Below are 21,781 nucleotides of genomic sequence, written 5' to 3' on the forward strand. Positions count from 1 at the left end.
TACAAAAACAGACACACCCCTCCCCCATTGTACTAGCATTCAGACGTAGTCTGGAACAGTCCGTTCAGAAACAAGAACACAGGGACCACAGATCTGTAACTAAAAACCTTCATCTGATCGTTTTTAAACAGGTTTTTTTTTAAAACCACAAATGACACTACTCTTTGTAAAACATTTAAAGCCATGCGTGACTATGCGACTATTAAAGGTGCTGTCTCAATGACAACACAATAAAAGACACTTTGTCCCTTCTCAGAAGTTGTATCTGAGTTAAAGCACAGATACTTCAGACTAACCAGATACTCAGCTCCTATGCTGCCTCTGCATTCTCTGACTCCGCTTTGCTACTACTGCTCGTCTCTTTTCCAGCGTTGACTCAATGACCCCATTTGCAAAGCAGTAAATCACGATCAACAGCAGCACGATGTGAATCTCCTCCATGCTTACTGTTGTTGCAGTGTCGCACAAATAATGATGCCTGTCCGTCGATTTTATACGGCGTCATCGTTGTTGCATAGTCGTGCGGCAAAAATGATGTGTAAAACAGCCGTCGCCTTTTCCTACGTCAGCGGACTAATTAGCCTAATCTTCGCGGGTCTTTAGACCGCGGTGGAAACGCAGACAATGGGCTGAAGGAACCTTTCAGTTCCTTGAAAGGTAGTTCCTGGGACTAAAAGTTCCGGGTACTTTGGGTGGAAACGCGGCTGAGTATCTGGTGCGTCTACAGAATCTGTGGTTAAGGCCATAGGCCGGCTGGTGCTGCCTGCAGGTTGGACGTTGGTGCAGCTGAATCCTGTGAAGACACGTCCTTCAGTGATTCCCAAGCTGCCCGAGTCCATGACCCACTTCCTGCACAAAAGCAGCCAAAAGCATTCTCTGTGACTCAACCCCTCATTAGTGTGTCTGACCTTACACCCCGCCTATACACATTGCATACATATACACCCCTCCTATATGTATCATATGTACCCTCTTACATGCAAGTCACTCTGCTTGAAGGCACACTATGCAGGATTTTTTACCCTGAAAATATTATAAATGAACCATGCTAAAGCATATCTGTGATGCACTGGCTATCCCTGTGTTTTATGCACATACAGCAATGCTAAAAGAAGAAGCCAACAGGGCTCGTTCAAGAACTACAGTTAACCTTAGAATTGTTTTTCCTCGGTGGGGTCAGCTGAATTTCGCCAACAGGATGAAAGGCGACGCGGGTTTCTGTTCTCTAGCTATCCTGCTATCCATGTTAGGAAGCTGGTCAAAGCCAGGGACTCGGGCTCAGCGGGCGGGTTTGAAGCTGCCCCCCTGTCCCCTGACTTCTTTGACTGTAAACACAGGACCACAGCAATTAAAAAAAAAAAAAATCCTGCATAGTATAGCCTTTGATGAATGTAATTCAATGTAATATATAAATGTGTCATTCAGTGTGTCACAGCAACTTAATGTAAGTACAGTGCAACTAGTGCATGTAGCACTACTGCATACAAACAGCAACCACCGTGTATAAACAGAAACTATTGCCTACAAATAGTAACTAGTGCATACAGATGTGGTAACCAGTGCAGTGCTCAGTTTGAATTTGTATGCAAAATGAAGGCCTGAGTGTTCCCAATGTGTACCCCCTGACCCGTTCCCCGGCCAACGGTGGGTCCCGACTCACATTTAGGGAGCCCCTGGGGTGCTGAATTTTAGAGGCCCAGTAATGATCTGAATCCAAGCAGCATTATAACACTGTCCCACGGTCTGGCACATGGTAAACGTGACACTGCAAAAAACCGCAAGCTGATATTTACAGGGAACTGTAATAATACAAGAACAGCTAAACGGACATATCCTGGTCCACAATCCCCTATTTCCTGAAGTCCAGAGGCATGAACATTCATACATTTCACATTATCTTGTATTTGTGTATTTTCTGTTCTTGGGCACACAGTCATGTCACCAGTACAGCTGGAAAACCCTAAAGACACTGATGCTCACAATCGCCTGTATCCTAGTGCAGCAGTGTGAATGTGAACAGTGAACTGTGGTGGGGTGTACGAGACACACACACGTGCACGCTCGCATGCACGCATGCGCACACACACACACACACGCACACATCGTTATGGGTGGCACACTGAAACCATGTGATTCTGTGTGAAGTCTGAAAGAAAAACGGGTCTCCACGCCCTCGGCCTTAAGTGACCCTGATCATTCCAGCCAGCAGGGCGGCGCGGTCACTTGATCAGCGGGTCGAACCTGCCCAGGCCCTTGTGGCTGCGCTGGTGCGCTTTGAGCTGCCGCAGCTGGCCGAAGCGGTTTCCGCAGAGCGTGCAGCAGTACGGCTTCTCCCCCGTGTGCACCCGCTTGTGCGTGTTCAGGTCCCCGGAGAAGCGGAAGCGCTTGCTGCACTGCGGGCAGGAGTAGGGCCGCTCGCCCGTGTGCACGCGCTGGTGCACCTTCAGGTGGTCGGCCCGCTTGAAGCGCTTGCCGCAGTGGGAGCAGCAGAAGGCGGCGTCGCCCCAGTGGATGTGCTGGTGCCGCTCCAGGTTGCGGGCGATGGTGAAGCGCTTGCCGCACTGCGAGCAGCTGAAGGGCTTCTCCCCCGTGTGCTTCAGCAGGTGGATCTTCAGCCGGCTCACGTAGCTGAAGCTCTTGCCGCAGTACACGCAGCTGATCTGCTTGTCTCCCGCGGCGACGCCCGGCAGGGGCCTCAGGTCTCTGGGCGCGGGGAAGCTGAGGGCGGCGGCGTGCGGCCCAGAGGCGCCCGAGCGAGCCGCGCTGGCGCTCTGACACGCCGGCGGCAGCTCCAGCTGCTGCTGCTGCGGCGGCGGCGGCTTCGCCACCACGTCCCTCGCCTTCCGCGAGAGCTTCCTCCTCACGTGATTGGCCAAGCAGAGCTGGGGGCGGGACAGGCTGATCACGTTCTCTATCTGTATCTCCTCTCCGCCGGTTGCCGTCGGCGACAGGCCACGCCCACGCAGGTCTCCGCCGCTCTCCCCTCGCCCAATGACGGCGGCCCGATCGTACGCGGTGTACTCCGGGGCGAGGCCGGTGAGTTTAGGCTCCTCCGTGCACCCCTCCGAGTCCCCCTTGCACCCCTGTTCCTCCAAAAGCTCGGCCGAGTCTTTGGAAACCATGTCCTCATAGTAAACATGGCCGCTGGACTCCACAGTGACTGAGAGGAAACAGAATACATTTGCTTTGTAGCATTTACAATAACTGGGTGCATGACAGTACATGGGTTTAAATTTTGGTCTGAAGAGTTCTGTCATTTTTAGCTCAGCACAAACTTATTTTGCATATGTATTGTATGTATTTACACTAATATTCATTAAACGTTACGACCTAATGTTTCTCTTACGATTCGGTCCCGATCAGAAAAAAACAATCGGGGAGCCCACAGCTTGTATAACGTGCGCGTGCCCTAAAGTGACGCAGAGTTCTCACCCTTCAGACCTTCCTGAAGACGAGGGCCCCCTTCCTCCTTGCGTGCTGGGTCCAACCTGTCCCTGTCCAAACAGGTGGGCTGCAATACAAAAAAAAACAGCGTTAGAATAACCTTCCCAGCGGGCTCCGGGTCACGCTCGAAGAGACTCGCATCAGCGGGAGACACTTCACGAGCACCGCCCAATCCACCAGCAGGGGTCACTGGCGCGCATGACCGGAGATCCTGTCTTCCCCAGTCCAATGAATCCCTCCCATCCCTGGGCGATGCGAGAGCCAATTGGGGATCGTCCCTGTGGGACTGCTGCTACAGTTGGCACTGACACAGTAACAATTCTATACCGGACTGTGGGGATAACCTTAATGTTTGACCTCCTTTACTTCCTTCTACTTCCCTGTTCTACCACCTGTGAGCTCACCCAATGCATGTGTTTGATGTTATCAGGATTCGTATTAAATAACTGTCATTACAAACCCGCGGGCATAATTACCGTCTCTGGCGGTCTGGAGAAAGTGCGCGCGGCTTCATCGGGTGTGTCCATCACACAGCTGCTCAGGGTTCTGCCCACTTCCTCTTCCTCCTTCACGCCACAACCCTTCTCTGCACCTGAGAGCCAAAGAGTCAGCTATCCAATGAGCAGAGCTTTTAAAGAGTCAGCTATCCAATGAGCAGAGCTTTTAAAGAGTCAGCTGTCCAATGAGCAGAGCTTTTAAAGAGTCAGCTATCCAATGAGCAGAGCTTTTAAAGAGTCAGCTATCCAATGAGCAAAGCTTTTAAAGAGTCAGCTATCCAATGAGCAGAGCTTTTAAAGAGTCAGCTATCCAATGAGCAGAGCTTTTAAAGAGTCAGCTATCCAATGAGCAGAGCTTTTAAAGAGTCAACTATCCAATGAGCAAAGCTTTTAAAGAGTCAGCTATCCAATGAGCAGAGCTTTTAAAGAGTCAGCTATCCAATGAGCAGAGCTTTTTCCCGCCTTACTGACCGTGTCAGAGGCCTGGGCGCAGAAACTGAAACTCTTACTCACCGTCTGGTGGGGCCCCGGCTCGATGCTCTGACCCCCCGGCAGAAACCCGGCCGCACTTCTCACAGGTGACCCTCCCCTCGGTGGCCCTCCCCTCGGCCGCTCTCCAGCGGCGCTCTGCCGCCTGCAGTCTCTGCCGCAGCGCCTCCGCCTCGCGCCGCCCGCGCGCCACTTCCTGCTGGAAGCTGCTCTCCACCAGCCAGGTGATCTCGAACACGGCCGTCTTCAGCACCGTCTCCATGACGCCCGAGAGCTGGGCTTGGAAGGTGAGAATGGCTTCCGACATGCTGCCGGCTGGCTGTCCCCGGCCCGCAGGCTCCTATTGGGCCCAGGGGGCGTCACTCACGCAGGAGGGGGTGGGGCCAATGAAGGCTGCCTTCCCTGATGTATGATGTCACACAAGTGCCCAGCCTGACTGAGAAAGCTCTTTTGTGGCACCTATGAAATCAAATCAAACCAAACTTACTCAGTAAAGGTTGAGAACTTTAAAAAGCTCACAAAACATTTTGAGCATTGAACATTATGAAATGAAAAATACTATTGACTAAAAACAAACAAGGGGGATTGTATATATATATTTTAAAAGTGGCAAGCAATCTTGCGCAAAGGCTAGAGTACAGCAATAGTGTCACAAGGACAGTGGGGTTGAACTGGGTGACCATTTCTTATGGTCACTTGAATTGCCTGACATTTTGTATAGTGAAAATTATTCAAAGACATTCCATCTGTCATTTCTGTTTTCCAATGATCGTGCACTCATTTTGTAAATGAAAAGAAAAGAAGTTCTGGTTATTGTACAGCATTAGTGTACAGGATCAAATTATATACATACGCATAAGATATACATAAGCGAAGACCATGCCAGCCAGCATAAGCGCTAGAGTGGTCAAAGAAATGGCTGTAATGGTACGGCACCAACACAACGGACAAGCTAGTAGCAGTTAGCAAGCTGCCCACATGCTAATCGATATTAGCAGCTACAGAAAATTACGCATCACTCGCTGTCGGAAGTGTACGCATAACATGGGCTGAGGGGCAGCCGAGCAAATCATCATCCAGCGCGTCTTTTCAAACCAGCATTCAGTCTCCTTCCAAACCGGAGGAAACCGTTGACGTTAGTCGACAGACGCGCCAGTATGCAGCTATCCACACAATGCACGCCATATTTCATGTCACTATGAATGGCTTTATCAGAGCTGTCAGAAATAGCCACCTTAGAGAGAGCCAGCTACAGTAGCAAACGTAGCTACTGTGCCTCGCATCGGACGCGAGCTCCATACAAAACAAAAAACTTTCCGCGGACAGGACAGACCGATGATCCACTGATCTGCAGATATTTAATATTCACTTACCGTGGCTATCAATTAAAAACGGATAAGCTATGAGCTACGACGTGTCATTACACATATGTCATCAGCACATCCACCATCCAAGCAATGATGATGGAAACACTACGGGGGCCTAATAGGTTCAATATACACTAAACGAGAGCGTTGGTGGGAAAACTCATGTTTGCTTGATCTTCGTCTCAGAAATCATACGCCACGCTGGCTACTAACAATATAACCAGGAAATATCCATGATAAACTGGCGCGTGGCACCCTGTTCGTAAATTGTGTAATATCAAAATAACGGTAAATTTGTTTGTTTTTGCACATTTAGCAGATGTTCATACCAGTGTGATTTATAAACTGTACATGAAGTAGACAGCCGGGTGGGGAACTGAATATTGCTATAAACAGATTCGGGGAATTTGAGGTGGCCAAATAACTTTTATGACAAAATAGCAAAATACCAATTTACGTAAAGGTAACCCCTGTACCTCATTAAAATGATTTTTGTGATACTGTCCATTATAAATCATTGTTGTTATTCAAATCTATATACTAAATATTGCAGCAATTTTATGTTGTAATTTTAGCTGTGCTTCATATACTCCAATGGGTGCATTTATTAACTTACCCAGGTCAAATTAAGACACTGACATGAAAAATACTGTATTTTTATCTGCTGTCTTGAATAGATTCGATAGAAGACATTGGTGAACACAATACATTTTAAATTTAAATTCCTTAAGTAAACCCAACATAAATTGCAAGTGTGACATTAAGCTATTAATCAAAAACTCAAAAAAACGAATGTACCTCGTAAAAGGACATTTTATTTTACCTAAACCTGGTTAAGACTTCTATTTTCCCCAGAACATTAATAACCCTGATAGTTGGGCTCCATCCTCCTAAATTCCTGTTTCACGCAGAGAGTGCGGACCAGTTCTAGGCATAGTCCACAAGGGCAGTCGCCTAGGGGCCAATCCATAAAAACATTCCATAGCACCTGTGTCAGTTTCGTTTTTTGTTGTTATTTTAAACTGATACTGTACAGAAATGAACTGTTAAACCATTAATCAGGTCTGTGCAAATGAATGAGATGAAAAAGAAAATCAGACACACAAACAACAGAGCGAGGAACCAGGATGGGGTCAGGGGTGTGCTTTATTGCGGTATGTCAGTCTATAAGAAAGAGTGCATATAATTCCACAAAGCAACGTGCCGCAAAGCTGAATGGTTCTTAAGCCTAGCTATTGTCCAATCAGTTAGTGCAGAGGCGGGGAGGGGGGGTGGGAGGGGGTAGGAGGTGGGGGGCGAGGGGAGACGGGAGGGGGTAGGAGGTGGGGGGGGGAGGCGAGACAGGAGGGGGTAGGAGGTGGGGGGGGGGGGGGGGGGGGGGGGAGATGGGAGGGGGTAGGAAATGGGAGGTGGGGGGGTGATTTTGCGTCTGTGGGGGTGGGTGAGCTTGGGGTGGATGGCTGCTCAGCCGAAGGTGGTGTTGTTCCAGGCCACGTTCGGTGCCTCCATGTCGAAGAAGTTCACGTAGATCCTGAAACGCAGAGCAACAGAATCACCGGTTAGAACACCTTGAGCCTCTCCAAACGGGCCATAGTGTGCACACGTAACGAACAGCGGCATCAGCTGCCGCCGTCCAATTCGCCTGGTGAGGGATTGCGGGTTGAGGGGAAGGTCGCCAAGCCAGGGGCGAGCACCTGTTCAACTGTCAGGTGAGATGTGTGCGTGCTCACCTGTCAGGTGAGATGCTCAGGTGTGTGTGTGTGTGTGTGCTCACCTGTCAGGTAAGATGCTCAGGCGTGTGTGTGTGTGCTCACCTGTCAGGTGAAATACTCAGGTGTGTGTGTACTCACCTGTCGGGTGAGATGCCCAGGTGTGTGTGTGTGTGTTTGTGTGTTCACCTCTCAGGTGAGATGCCCAGGTGTGTGTGTGTGTGTGTGTGTGTGCGCGCTCACCTCTCAGGTGAGATGCCCAGGTGTGTGTGTGTGTGTGTGTTCACCTCTCAGGTGAGATGCCCAGGTGTGTGTGTGTGTGTGTGTGTGCGCGCTCACCTCTCAGGTGAGATGCCCAGGTGTGTGTGTGTGTGTGTTTGTGTGTTCACCTCTCAGGTGAGATGCCCAGGTGTGTGTGTGTGTGTGTGCGCTCACCTCTCAGGTGAGATGCCCAGGTGTGTGTGTGTGTGTGTGTGCGCGCTCACCTCTCAGGTGAGATGCCCAGGTGTGTGTGTGTGCGCTCACCTCTCAGGTGAGATGCCCAGGTGTTTGTTCAGCAGGCCGCACAGCAGCTTGGAGTACTCTTTGTTCTGCGAGGCCCCGATCTTCCCGATGCTGTGCAGGGAACAGAGGGCGCAGGGGTCTCCCTTTCCGCCAAACAGCATCATCTGTTCCGGGTTGATGTGCACTGCGATGTACTGCCCAACACACAACAGACCAGTCAGCCCAACACAGCAGACCAGTCAGCCCAACACACAACAGGAACCAGTCAGCCCAACACACAACAGACCAGTCAGCCCAACACACAACAGGAACCAGTCAGCCCAACACACAACAGACCAGTCAGCCCAACACACAACAGACCAGTCAGCCCAACACACAACAGACCAGTCAGCCCAACACACAACGGACCAGTCAGCCCAACACACAGCAGACCAGTCAGCCCAACACAGCAGGAACCAGTCAGCCCAACACAGCAGACCAGTCGGCCCAACACACAGCAGACCAATCAGCCCAACACAGCAGGAACCAGTCAGCCCAACACAGCAGACCAGTCAGCCCAACACACAACAGGAACCAGTCAGTACAGCCTGTGTGATGCACTGTCCAACACACAGCAGGAACAAATCCACACAGTCCAAGCACACATTTTTATAAACTAAAGTGATGGTCAGCTGGCATGACTCTTTCCGTTTCTCCCGTGTAATAACGGTTTATAACCTGGAACCTGTCGCGCATTGGAATTTCCGCCGCAGTTCCATTACACTCCATTACAAAATGCGCAACGCGTTTCACGTGTTGCGCATTTTACTTAATGTTCAATGTTATTTAAAATATTAAATAAATGCTACAAACTTCCTGAGGTATTTCAAGTCATGTTTAACATATCCTTATTTTCATGAGACAGCCTCTCTCTCTCTCTCTCTCACACACACACGATCTGTCTCCAGTGTTATGCAATCCTCATATCCAAAGTTCGACCGTCAAAGCCTTTATCCAAGTGAATAAAAAAATGTCCTGAAATTACAACGCATGCGCAATTTGCCGTCTATGGCTAACAATGAAATAACGAATACAATCCATGAAGTTTCTTATCTGATTCATGTTACATATAAATCACGTGTCCCGACTGACGTTGTTGTAAAATGTAGCAAGCTAATTCAAGTGATAGCAGGCAAACTAACGAAATAACTCGTTCGCCTGCGATTTGGGAAGTGGGTGTGTGGGTCGATTATTAAAACCTAATCTAATCTCGAGATCACGTTTATAAATTTGGCTGCTAAACAGGCCGTCAACGATTAGTTGCCTTCACAGTATCTACGTCTTTTAAAAACTCGGCACAGTGTCAGAATATTTAGCAAATGCAAATTAAACGACCATAAAAGCGAGTGAAGGCCGTGCTTTTTTTTTTTTTTTTTTTTCTTCTATGAACGCAACGTGACGAGGATTGCGTTCGGGATGGGGGTACATTATGGTCTCCGGCGCATAACGGGACAGGAGCAGAACTCATTCGCCACTATCTGACCGCGGGCGCGGTAGTTAGGCTGTATAACCGTGTTACCTGCGCAGGTTTCCCCATGGCTTTGGCCAGCTCCTGTGTGGCCTCTGTCAGAAGCGCTGCAGGAACTGCATCCTTGCTCACATTTGTGTTCACTACGAACATCGGCATTGTTGCTGCTGTTGAGAAATAAAAGAACAGATAAGCGAAGCCCAGACTCTTACAGACTGAAGCACACAGATACGGAGTCTTCGTGCAGGACACGGTGCCAAAGTGAGGCTGACTGTAATGAATGGAAGCTCTGACTTCGGAAAAATTGGCCACTTGCACCTGACGTCACCGGTTTCTGACTGTAATACCACAATGCACTGCGGAACGTCTAGATCTCGTTTTATTCGATCTATGGTCTAGCTCGATAGTCTAGCTAATCTTTAATCCATACGTTCAATAAGAAATGACAGTACGAAAGTCGAAAAGCAAGTATAAATTAATACACGTTTTCAGTGAACTTTTCATTTTCGTTATTGATAGCATCTGTGGTATTTTTTTTTCTTTTTCTTGTTTCCCCCCCTTTTTATTTGTGTGGAATTGTATGTGTTAAATTGTCTAAAATGTCACAGTTTAAAACCAACTGATTTTTCCACATCATTTGATAGTAAATTATCAACGTGAAAATATTCATATGGAAATACATTAATAAATGGTCTGCTTTTAGTCTCTCATATTGGAACTTGGCCCTCTGGATCTGACCTGGTCATCTGTTGCCTACTGTGGCTGGAAACTCTCCTGCATGTTGGGCAAAGTGCAGTTAAAAAACTGCTGATACTGCTCTTAATCTTACTCCAACCAGTGTCTGTTGCACACCCATCATAGAAAAGAATACTGTAGGTACCTACCACTCACCCCCTACAGGACTATAATTATCCCTACATTATAGGCTTGGGTGTGCCCACTCCCTTTCCGCCCAACTGCAGCGAAGCTACGCTTTAATAAGGATATACAAAAGCACAAGGACAGCCCACCATGTTCCCCCACAGTCCAGAGATTGTCCGGCACTGTGTCACATTTTAGGAGCCTATTGGCATACAATAGACACAGTGCATTTCGCAGAAATACTCATCCACTGAAGTATGTACAACTTAACTTTTTTCGTGTAATCAATTTAAATCGGTGGGTATGTTGCTGAAGCCGTTCTGATGGAGCTCCGTGCTTACTGGCACAGTGGCATTGCCCCTCCTGGGAAGTAAAGGTATAGCGTGCAAGTTTATACCCCAGGTCCCTAATCATTATCTGTTGCACAAGACCTACTGCCCCAGCTGGCTAAGCAACAGAGGTAATGACAGGTGAGAATGCAAGTTCTCAACATTGGTGATGCTGATGTTAATGTTCAGATCATTCTCAGATGGCATAGCACCAAATTCCCCGCTGATATCATTTATTTCTAGGTTGTTTTAAAAAAAGTTCCTGGGTATCTTCTCTGGTGATGCTCTACCAGGCCTGTACAGCAGCCACCTTCAGCTCCAGCTTGTTTTAGGGACTCGTTGTTTAAGTATTCTGTTCAGCATACAAAATGCATGTTAATTTAGATTCAGATCAAGGCACTTACTTGGCCTGTCAATAATTTTCTAGTTTTTTGTCTTTGAAAAACTCCTTTGGTGCTTTAGCAGTATGTTTGCAATCATTGTCTTGTAGGCTGAAGCACCATCAAATGAGTTTGGAGGCATTTCCTTGAACTTGAAAAACTTGAACTTGTAAAAAGTCCTGTAATTTCTAAAAATGCCCATCAATAAAAGGTGGGTTATTTGATTACAAATCTAAAAATGTGAAGAAAAAAAAATAGAGCCAAATCAAGGAAAAATGTGCCTTTGTCTCAGATGTTATATGGATGCCACTGTATATCTAAGGTCGACCCAGAACGGATTTCGGCGCATGACAATGACGTTTGCATCCAGACCAATGTCAGGAGATTGAAATATGCGCTTTTCCTTCTGTCATTATGGTAATCATAGCGCACGCTCTGTGTTCAACATCCGGAACATTATGTTATAGAGGAGGATGAAAGCTGTGGTTAAAAAAGAGAGGATATAAAAGTTGTTTTGTATTATTTTGCTGTTCGCGCAGGCATACCAGCCACACTGTTGAAATAAAGTAGTTGCTGTTAACGGACATATTTCCTCAACCTCTCCTTTTCGCATCGTGTTTACCGAAAGTACACAACGGTAATGGACCACTGTCTGCTAGTTGACGTTAGCTGAACACGATTTCTATGCCTTGGTGAAGATGTGTGATCGCTTCTGCCTAACATCATGTATCTCTTGTTTTGCTCGCTGACTTGCATAGTTTCTTTACGAAACTGTTATTTTACACTGGATAGCAATTTGGTTATCGTATTGAATGTCTAGCTAACTGGCATTGAACACCGTTGGCATGTGGCAAGTTGGCTGTTGGCTTCTGAAACTTGGATGGTTGGTTGTGTGATTTAAACCAGGGGTGTACAATCTCAACCCAAAGGGGCGGTGTGAGGGCAGGTGTTTGTTTTAGTTCAGCAATACGACACTTGATCCAGGTAATTGTAATGTAAATGTAATTGCGTTATCACGAAACCTTGACAAGTAGATTCAGATGTCTTACTGCTGGCTAAAACAAAGAACCAACAGCCACGCCGACCCGTTTTCGATAAAATTGGACACCCCTGATTTAAACGAAAGCTGCCGTATGTCATTGACGTTAGCTGGCAACATTTGATGTAGTTGACTAGTTACCTAGATTGTACGACTATTCAAATGTCTGTCTGACGTTGAGCAGTGGAAAATTCTTATGTTCAAGCGAGTTGGATTAACATAATACGCTAGTGCCAGCTGTCAAGAGGAGTAGTTGGATACGACTAAGTTACTGAGTAATTTTGTCGACACCCGAACTAACTGTGTGTGTGTCTCCTGTCACAAAGTTAAGAGCCACAGCGCGGCGATGGCTGACTCGGTGAAGACCTTCCAGACACACTTGACGTCCGTCATGGACAGTCTAATCAGAGCGTCGGTCTGTGAGATAACAAAGCTGTTCCAGGACACGGTCAACGATTACCTTGTGGAAATATCGCTGAACAGAAAAGAGAACGAGGCTCTGAAACTGAGACTGAGGCTAACGGAAAACAAGCTTAGGAACGAGCGGAAGTACGGCATGGGCTGGGCTGCCAGTCGCCGCGCCTCCGGCCTCCTGGTTTCGGACGAGAGCGGGCGGAAAAGACGGAGATCTGAAATCCCCAGTGAGTTCAGTTCAAGTGGTGCTGCTGCAGTATTACGTCAGAAATGTGCGTGACGTTAAAACTGGAGTTTAAGGTTGTTGGTGTAACCTGCAGGAGTCTGACTCCTCGCTCTCCTTCTCCTCCTCCTTCCGCAGGAGTTAAGCAGAGGGAGGGCTCAGGGTTTGGGAAGGGCTGGGCGGGCAGCCCCTGGGAGGAAGGAGGCGCAGCTGCAGGGGAGGCGGGAGAGGAGGCGCGGGACGTGTTCCTGGTCCAGCTCCAGGGGGCAGAGGAGGACGAGGAGGTGTGTGTGCCTCGGGCGAGAGAGGAGGCCGCCAGCATCAAGGAGGAGGTGAGGAGCCCAGTCTGCCGTTTGGGTGAGGACCTGGGAGTGAGGAGGTGCAGTGTGTGTGTCCGTGTGTGTGTGTGCATGTGTGTCCACGTATGTGTATGCGTGTGTGCGTGTGTGTGTGTGCGTCTGCAAGTGTGTGTGTGCATGTGTCTGTATGTCCGTGTGTGCGAGTGTGTGTGTGGGGGTGGGGAGGGGGGTGGCAGGGAGCAGGGGAGGTGGAAGGGTAAGGCAAAAGTTAGGGGAGTAGCCTTTTAACTAAAGAGGTTGCCAGCTCAGTTCCTAGGTTCAGCACTGCCATTGTACCCTTGGTGCCTAGAGAATAGCTTCAGTAAAGATTTAATTGGACGACCTGGAAAAACAAAAGGAAGTTGTGTGAGCTGCTGTGGGTGCGAGCCTCAGCCAGGCCGGTGTGTGTTGGTTTTGTGGGCGTGTGGCATTTGTGCGTCGAGGATAAAATTCTTTGTGCCATATCTCACTCTGACTGTGTTTGTTGATACGGTGGGTTAAGCATAAAAACTTTATCATGATGTAAAAATTATGCGTTCATGCATTTTCAGTGGTGTCGCCCGGCCAAGGTGTGTTCTAATGATAGATTCTTCCCCGGGCTCGGAGTCAGTTTGGAATCAAGCACATCATGTGATCGCTGAATCTGTGAAGTAGCTGGATGTGAATGTGAGTGGCGGTACAGTATATCCTGGGCCCATTGTCGCATTTGACAGCTGTAACCAGCCTACCGCTGTCTTCACAAGCAGTTCATTTTTTCACTGGCGATGGTCCCTTGGTGTGAAGGGGGTAGTTTACGGCTGGTACTAAGGAGCAGACTGTTTCTGCCGCGTCATACAGGGGAACGAGGACCGCCATTGGCTGTTTGGGAGATGACAGGCTGCAGTAGGGTCGGCTTCGCTGGACAGGGACTCCACAGAAAGAGAGGATTTAAAACAGGCCGGCAGTTACAGGCAGAGAGGTTAGACGCGCGTGTGTGGGGCAGCTGCCCCGAGGCTGGACCCCCCTGGGCGGGCCTTGCTCTGGGAGTGCTGTTGGGGGCGTGGAAGGGGAGCGGGCGAGCCTCCCGGGTGAGCCGAAACTGGGGATGGGGATCCTGTAGTGTAGGAGGTGGTGTGCGTCACATGGTTGGTCAGACTCACTGCGGTTGAGGGGTGAGGTGACCCGGGTTCAGTCCCCCACCGGAGCAGGGGAATCGTCCCTCGCACCCGCACAGTCTCCTTCTTTTGCGCAAGTGTTTGATTGACAACCCATTTGAATATTAACTGATTTTTCCTGTTGATCGCTATGACCTCACTCCTTTTGTACATTCTTTGGCTGTAAGATGTAATGCACTGCCATGACTGGTTATGACCGGTGCTGCCTCACGCTGGTGATCCTGTTGTGCATCTTTAATGGGAGACCTGACCGTACCCCTCCTCTCTGCCTCAGTCCACAGAGATGGAGAGCGGGTACCGGCCCGAATCTCTGCGGCTCATACAGGAAGCGCTCCAGATGGACCCCGCCGACCCCACCCTGCACCCGGGCCCCAGGATCCATCTGGAAGGTGGCTGAGAACAAAACTTAAGTTTGGTCTTATTCTTATTTAAGGAAATGAGTCGAGAACCTGAATCGAATGTTTAAGACCTGTTTATAACAGCTACAAGAGCTAAACTGGGAGTGTTTTTATGTGCCTTTGTGCCTTTGTGCTTGGTTTTTAGGATGATATTGGTGGGCTGTAGTTTACAATGTGGGAGCCGGTGTTTAAGACTGTTTCTCCCCCCGCAGGAGACCTGGACGCTAGTGTGGGGCTCCCCAGCGTTGGGGAGAGGGGTCCCGCGGAGCAGGGGCCCGGGGAGGAGGAGTGGGGGGTGGCTCCCCCCCCTGTGAAGGAGGGTGGGGCGGAGGAGGCGGGGTTTGGGGAGCAGCACAGGCCCCGCCCAGGCATGGGAGGGGTGGGGGAGGAGCTGAACGGGCTGGAGAGCGCGCTGAAGGCGGAGCGAGGCGGCGAGCGCGACCCGGCGGGGGCGGAGCCTAACGGCGCCGGAGGCGGGGACTTCGCGGACTCCGCCCCCGAGGGCCTGGGGGAGCTGGAGTACGCCATGGCGCAGAAGTACATCGGCCTGGACGGCATGTGCAGCTCGGAACAGGACGCCGCCGCCGCCCCCACACACCCGGCTGAGCGCGACGGGGACGGCCTGCTGGGCTTCGCCGGTCCCGCGCGCGGGATGGAGCCCCGGCCCGGCTGGCCCAAGCGGGGGAGGGAGGGGGACGGCGTGGCGGTGGAGCGGCTGGTGGCGCTGCCCGGGCCCCTGGACGTGCCGCCCTTCGCGGGCACTGGCGTGGGGGCGGGGCTGGGGGCGGGGCCGGGGGAGGGCGGGGACTTTGCCCACTTCTGCGCCGGGTGCGGGGCTGGGTTCGCCTCCGCGGCCGACCTGGAGGATCACCCCTGCCTCCTGCCCGTCCAGAACCAGAACCAGAACCAGAGCCAGAACCAGAACCAGAGCCAGAGCTGCGGCGTGTGCGGGAAGACCTTCAGCCAGGCGGCCCACCTGCGGGCCCACATGCGGCTGCACGGCGGAGAGCCCGGCGTGGAGAGGCCGTACCGCTGTGCCCCCTGCGGCCGGGCCTTCTCCCAGCCCTGGAGCCTGAAGAACCACGAGTGCCTGCTGCCCGCGGAGGGCCAGAGGCCGCACCGCTGCCCGCTCTGCGGCAAGCGCTTCACCCACTCCCGCTCGCTGGAGCGCCACCAGCTGGTGCACACCGGGGAGAGGCCGCACCGCTGCCCCCAGTGCGGCCGCAGCTTCAGCAGGCTGGGCAACCTGGAGCGGCACCAGCGCATCCACACGGGCGAGCGGCCCTACGCCTGCGCCGCCTGCGGCAAGCGCTTCAGCCGCGTGGAGTACCTGAAGAGGCACCAGCAGATCCACAGCGGCGAGCGGAGCGCGCTCCAGTGCATTCACTGCGGCAAGGCCTTCAGCGCGCCAGAACTGCTCAAAGACCATCGCTGCATTTACGCTGTCTGAGCTCAGAGACACCGCTGCGTTTACGCAGTCTGAGCTCAGAGACACCGCTGCGTTTACGCTGTCTGAGCTCAGAGACACCGCTGCGTTTACGCTGTCTGAGCTCAGAGACACCGCTGCGTTTATGCTGTCTGAGCTCAGAGACACCGCAGTTCCTCTTCTTGTTTTTTTGGGTAACGTTATTAAAAGCTCTTTGTCACGGTGGTGGTTGTTGTGCACGCTTCTCCATCTCGGGCCTATAAAAGCCTTCATTCACGCCGGAAGGCTCTGCGTGAAGACGGAAAAACCACAGCGGGCGTGTTTGTGTGATCGGACAGACGACAAAGCTGGGCCTTTGGCTCGTAAAAGAGAACAAAAAAGAATTGTGCTTTATTTATGGATCCTTCGGGTTTGATTTGATATTCACTTGAGAGGGAAATAACTCATACTATTGTTTTATTACAAGATCAAACCATTTTGTCTTTTGTACTGTTTATTTCATGGATATATTATTATGTAATATTAATAAATGTAAAATATTATATTTGCTTGTTGCCTTTGTATGTCTTTTTCCAAGTGTGGACAAATGTCTAAAATGTGGCATGTTTTTATATGCTGATTTTCAGCTGTAAGAATATTGTGCAGATGTGACTAGCTGCGTAAATCAGAAAGGCAGAAATTAGAGACACCGCATTGAGAATGATGCTGGATAGGCTATAAATGTGTGTTTCGCTTTATTGCACGTTTTACGGTAATCGTCACAGTGACGGTAGCGGAAGTACAATTTTGTGGTGGGATAGCTACCGATACTGAGACAGCTTTGTTTTTCCTCAAACAGGCAGTGAATAGTTTTACTCGATTTATTACATATAGGAGAATCCTGAAAGGGAGACTAGTCAGCCTGTTTGTGCTCGAGTGTCACTAACGCACAAGACATGCATGAGAATGACTTTCAAACTCAGCTCGCCGCCGTTATGGAGATTTTGGTTAAAGCCGCGATGCGCGAGACCACCAAACTTTACGAAACGGGCGTGCTGCAGCTGAGGATCGAAATGGCCCAAATCAAACAGGAAAACGAATCGCTCAAGTCACGGTTGCGGTTTTCTGAACTTATGTGGAGACACAAGGAACGACAAGAAGAAAGACAAGGTGATACGGTGGACGACCCGAACCAAAAATGTCCGCGAAGTAAGTGAAGATGGAAATATATTATGCATCGTAGTCGGATTAGCATGTATCTAGCATTGCATGCTGCGTATATACCATTGCACTAATACCATTGCCTTGTAGTGCAAGTGAAATAGGCACGAAGGCTGCAAGGAATATGTCAGAGAGGAAGGACTTAGGCTTAGATGTGTGAGGCCAAGTAAACGTATTTTGGCAAGAGGCAGTCGACAAATATCTTGTGTTGTCTAGCTAGCGAATGCACTTTAAAACTGCACCACAACTACAGGAGGAACTCTATGCAATTAAACTACAGGAGGCCTAATACCTTTGGCCTGTTCTGTATATATGTAGTTCCGTATGATTACGTTCTGCACTGTAATCAGGTGATTCAGTGTTGCTGCAGCTGGAAATTATGCCAGGGGCAACTGAGTGATTGGCAGGGACTGCCTGTTCACAGATCCACACTCTTTCCCCAGTACAGATGTATGAGCCGCTAGCGGCTAGCCGAGCTGCGGCAGTGGTTTAGCCTCCTCTGCGCCAGAGTGTCTATCTCTAGGGCATCTGGGAAGTTTGGGTTTGTGTGGCCGGTTTCCTTCAGTCTGACTGACTCTTGCAGATGTTATCCCGCATTATGTTCGTCGGTCAGCAGCAGCCATTTTGGGCTGAAAGGCCTGTTTCTGATATATTATGTTATGGAATGTAATGTAATGTTTTGTTATGTTGTGGTGGGTAGGCCTACCTTCTTGCTGTGCCCTATAAGTTCCTGTAAAGAGTCTGACTGAGCCGTTGTGACACAGCTGAGGCGGACTCCGGCCCAGAGGAGTGCCGCAGAGGCGCCCGGCTGTGTTCGGACCCCCCCGGTCCGCAGAACGGCGATGAAGAGGAGGAGGAAGAGGGAATGACGATGTTGAACCCCTCCTCCGCTCTCAAGGAAGAAAGTCCTGAAATGGAGTTTGTTCTCATCAAACAGGAGGTGAGGCGCAGTTGCCGCTGCCTTTAGAAGTATTAGAAAGTCGTGGGAAAATGCAGACGTTTGCAGAGGCAGTCGCCTTGGGCACCAAACGAAATGGAATGTGCTGCATTAACGATAGCCAGAGAAATCCCCCCAATCCATTAAATTTTTAAAACATTCAAAACACAGACACACCCTCTCCCCGTGCCTCCACCCCACCCTGGGCCTTCAGAGGAGGGGGGGGGGGGGGGGGGGGGGGCGGGAGAGGAAATGAGCTTTTAAGAAAAGGTTTTTCTCTCCTGTGTTTCAGGACTCTGACATTGAGGAGTGTTTCCATGAGGCCCCCCCGATCCAACAGAAAAGAGGTGCAGAACCAGCAGCCTACAGAAACCCTAACCCTAACGCTGAGACACAGAGACACAACACCAGCCAGCACTCAAACGCTGAGACACACTGAGACACAACACCAGCCAGCACTCAAACACTGAGACACAACACCAGCCAGCACTCAAACACTGAGACACAACACCAGCCAGCACTCAAACACTGAGACACAACACCAGCCAGCACTCAAACGCTGAGACACAACACCAGCCAGCACTCAAACGCTGAGACACAACACCAGCCAGCACTCAAACGCTGAGACACAACACCAGCCAGCACTCAGACACTGAGACACACTGAGACACAACACCAGCCAGCACTCAAACGCTGAGACACACTGAGACACAACACCAGCCAGCACTCAAACGCTGAGACACACTGAGACACAACACCAGCCAGCACTCAAACGCTGAGGCACACTGAGACACAACACCAGCCAGCACTCAAACGCTGAGACACACTGAGACGCAACACCAGCCAGCACTCAAACGCTGAGACACACTGAGACACAACACCAGCCAGCACTCAAACGCTGAGACACACTGAGACACAACACCAGCCAGCACTCAAACACTGAGACACAACACCAGCCAGCACTCAAACGCTGAGGCACACTGAGACACAACACCAGCCAGCACTCAAACGCTGAGACACACTGAGACGCAACACCAGCCAGCACTCAAACGCTGAGGCACACTGAGACGCAACACCAGCCAGCACTCAAACGCTGAGACACTGAGACACAACACCAGCCAGCGCTCAAACGCTGAGACACACTGAGACACAACACCAGCCAGCACTCAAACGCTGAGACACAACACCAGCCAGCACTCAGATACACTGAGACTCACACAATCCTCTGTGCTGTCTGTAGCTATGCTCACACACACTTCTCTGTGCTGTCTGTAGCTGTGCTCACACACACTCCTCTGTGCTGTCTGTAGCTGTGCTCACACACACTCCTCTGTGCTGTCTATAGCTGTGCTCACACGCTCCTCTGTGCTGTTTGCAGCTGTGCTCACACACACTCCTCTGTGCTGTCTGTAGCTGTGCTCACATGCTCCTCTGTGCTGTCTGTAGCTGTGCTCACACACACTCCTCTGTGCTGTCTGTAGCTGTGCTCACACACTCCTCTGTGCTGTCTGTAGCTGTGCTCACACACACTCCTCTGTGCTGTCTGTGCTCACACACACTTCTCTGTGCTGCCTGTAGCTGTGCTCACACACTCCCCTCTGTGCTGTCTGTAGGAGCTGTGCTCACACACACTCCTCGGTGCTGTCTGTAGGAGCTGTGCTCACACACACTCCTCTGTGCTGTCTGTAGGAGCTGTGCTCACACACACTCCTCTGTGCTGTCTGTAGGAGCTGTGCTCACACACTCCTCTGTGCTGTCTGTAGCTGTGCTCACACACACTCCTCTGTGCTGTCTGTAGGAGCTGTGCTCACACACTCCTCTGTGCTGTTTGCAGCTGTGCTCACACACACTCCTCTGTGCTGTCTGTAGCTGTGCTCACATGCTCCTCTGTGCTGTCTGTAGCTGTGCTCACATGCTCCTCTGTGCTGTCTGTAGCTGTGCTCACACACACTCCTCTGTGCTGTCTGTAGCTGTGCTCACACACACTCCTCTGTGCTGTCTGTGCTCACACACACTTCTCTGTGCTGCCTGTAGCTGTGCTCACACACTCCCCTCTGTGCTGTCTGTAGGAGCTGTGCTCACACACACTCCTCGGTGCTGTCTGTAGGAGCTGTGCTCACACACACTCCTCTGTGCTGTCTGTAGGAGCTGTGCTCACACACACTCCTCTGTGCTGTCTGTAGGAGCTGTGCTCACACACTCCTCTGTGCTGTCTGTAGCTGTGCTCACACACACTCCTCTGTGCTGTCTGTAGGAGCTGTGCTCACACACTCCTCTGTGCTGTCTGTAGCTGTGCTCACACACACTTCTCTGTGCGGTCTGTAGGAGCTGTGCTGTCTGGCTGTCTGGCTCCTGTTGCCGTGGCGCCCGCTGAAGGCCAGCGGACAGGCCCAGAACCGGACCGGCCCAAACCGGGGCTCAGGGGACAGGGGTCCTGTGGCAAGCCGGCACCGGGGCGGAAGCGGAGTCCCCTGCCGAATAGAGGAGGGTCCCTCCAAGGGGAGACCGGCGGGGGGGCCAACATTTTGTCATCACCGTGGGAAACGAGGCAGGACCCTGCGGAGGCTTGGCCTGCCGCTCCTGAGCAGCAGGGGGTGGGTTACGCCCCTCTCCCGCCCCTCCCCCAGCCCCTCCCCCTTTCCCGATACGGCAGCAGCTACCTCACCGAATTTGCCCGGGGCGACCAGGGGGCCCAACTGCACGACAGCGTCAGCGCGACCCAGCGGGATGGCTGCTCAGGTGATGGGGCAGAACAGGAAGGGGCGGGGTATGAACAGGAAGGGGCGGGGCACATAGTCTCACATCAGCTCCTGCACGGGTGGAGCTGCGTGCCTGGGGAGCCGGTGCGTGCGTTGCCCAGTGACAGCCGCCAGGGGCAGCAGGAAGTTTCGACGTTCCAGTGCGGCCAGTGTGGGCGGGTCCTGAGCTCGGCCGTGGCGCTGGAGGCCCACCGGAGCGTCCACACGGGCGAGAGGCCGTACCCCTGCCCCCAGTGCGCCAAAGCCTTCCCCAGCCTGCGCGGGCTGACCCGCCACAGCCACGTCCACTCCTCCGAGAGGCCGCACCGCTGCCCCCAGTGCGCCAAGACCTTCGTCTACCAGTTCAGCCTGACCAAGCACCAGCAGCTGCACTCGGGCGAGCGCGCGCACGCCTGCCCCCAGTGCGGCAAGGCCTTCGTCTTCAAGTCGGACCTGAGCGTCCACGCGCGCTCCCACTCCGGAGAGACGCCGTACCGCTGCAGCCTCTGCGCCAAGGAGTTCCGCCACCGGAGGGCGCTCACCATGCACCTGCAGGGCCACACGGGCGAGCGGCGCCACCACTGCCCCTACTGCCCCAAGAGCTTCCTGGACCTGGGCAACTTCAAGCGGCACAAGCGCATCCACACCGGGGAGAAGCCGTATGGCTGCCAGCTCTGCGGCAAGAACTTCACGCAGTCGGCCCACCTGAAGAAGCACTTCCTCACTCACAAGTGACCGGCTGGGCTGGGCTGGGCTGGGCTGGGCTGGGCTGGGCTGGGCTGGGCTGGGCTGGGCTGGGCTGGGCTGGGCTGGGCGGGACGAGGGCT

At 51.6% G+C, this 21,781-nt stretch overlaps 4 protein-coding genes across 6 annotated transcripts; 2 read left to right on the plus strand and 2 right to left on the minus strand.

The window, feature by feature from the left end:
- Positions 1-117: 117 nt before the first annotated feature.
- On the minus strand, positions 118-5,946 carry LOC118231621 (zinc finger protein 397-like). Of its 2 annotated transcripts, none has more exons than XM_035425630.1 (5): positions 5,804-5,946; positions 4,455-4,889; positions 3,921-4,036; positions 3,433-3,511; positions 118-3,160 (listed from the first exon to the last, which is right to left on the minus strand). In XM_035425630.1, exons 2-5 carry the CDS (start codon positions 4,735-4,737, stop codon positions 2,220-2,222), a joined length of 1,419 nt encoding a protein of 472 aa, XP_035281521.1. In that variant the 5' UTR covers positions 4,738-4,889; positions 5,804-5,946; the 3' UTR covers positions 118-2,219. The 2 variants fall into 2 exon arrangements, with proteins under 2 accessions (XP_035281521.1, XP_035281522.1); XM_035425631.1 differs by lacking the exon at positions 5,804-5,946 and adding an exon at positions 5,665-5,799.
- A 1,287-nt stretch (positions 5,947-7,233) lies between these two features.
- mif (macrophage migration inhibitory factor) lies at positions 7,234-9,855 on the minus strand. Its single transcript, XM_035424999.1, has 3 exons — positions 9,569-9,855; positions 8,032-8,204; positions 7,234-7,328 (listed from the first exon to the last, which is right to left on the minus strand). The coding sequence occupies exons 1-3, from the start codon at positions 9,674-9,676 to the stop codon at positions 7,262-7,264; spliced, it is 348 nt and encodes a 115-aa protein (XP_035280890.1). The 5' UTR covers positions 9,677-9,855; the 3' UTR covers positions 7,234-7,261.
- A 1,662-nt stretch (positions 9,856-11,517) lies between these two features.
- si:dkeyp-121d2.7 (zinc finger protein Gfi-1) lies at positions 11,518-16,623 on the plus strand. Of its 2 annotated transcripts, XM_035427472.1 has the most exons (5): positions 11,518-11,724; positions 12,453-12,767; positions 12,902-13,095; positions 14,530-14,644; positions 14,866-16,623. In XM_035427472.1, exons 2-5 carry the CDS (start codon positions 12,473-12,475, stop codon positions 16,101-16,103), a joined length of 1,842 nt encoding a protein of 613 aa, XP_035283363.1. In that variant the 5' UTR covers positions 11,518-11,724; positions 12,453-12,472; the 3' UTR covers positions 16,104-16,623. The 2 variants fall into 2 exon arrangements, with proteins under 2 accessions (XP_035283363.1, XP_035283364.1); XM_035427473.1 differs by lacking the exon at positions 11,518-11,724 and having other exon boundaries at positions 11,733-12,767.
- A 200-nt stretch (positions 16,624-16,823) lies between these two features.
- On the plus strand, positions 16,824-21,723 carry LOC118232465 (zinc finger protein GLI4-like). Its single transcript, XM_035427474.1, has 4 exons — positions 16,824-17,267; positions 18,044-18,219; positions 18,509-18,563; positions 20,542-21,723. Exons 1-4 carry the CDS (start codon positions 17,015-17,017, stop codon positions 21,687-21,689), a joined length of 1,632 nt encoding a protein of 543 aa, XP_035283365.1. The 5' UTR covers positions 16,824-17,014; the 3' UTR covers positions 21,690-21,723.
- The last annotated feature ends 58 nt before the right edge of the window (positions 21,724-21,781 follow it).

The sequence above is a fragment of the Anguilla anguilla genome, chromosome 7 (genome assembly GCF_013347855.1).
Source record: "Anguilla anguilla isolate fAngAng1 chromosome 7, fAngAng1.pri, whole genome shotgun sequence".
NCBI lineage: Eukaryota > Metazoa > Chordata > Actinopteri > Anguilliformes > Anguillidae > Anguilla > Anguilla anguilla.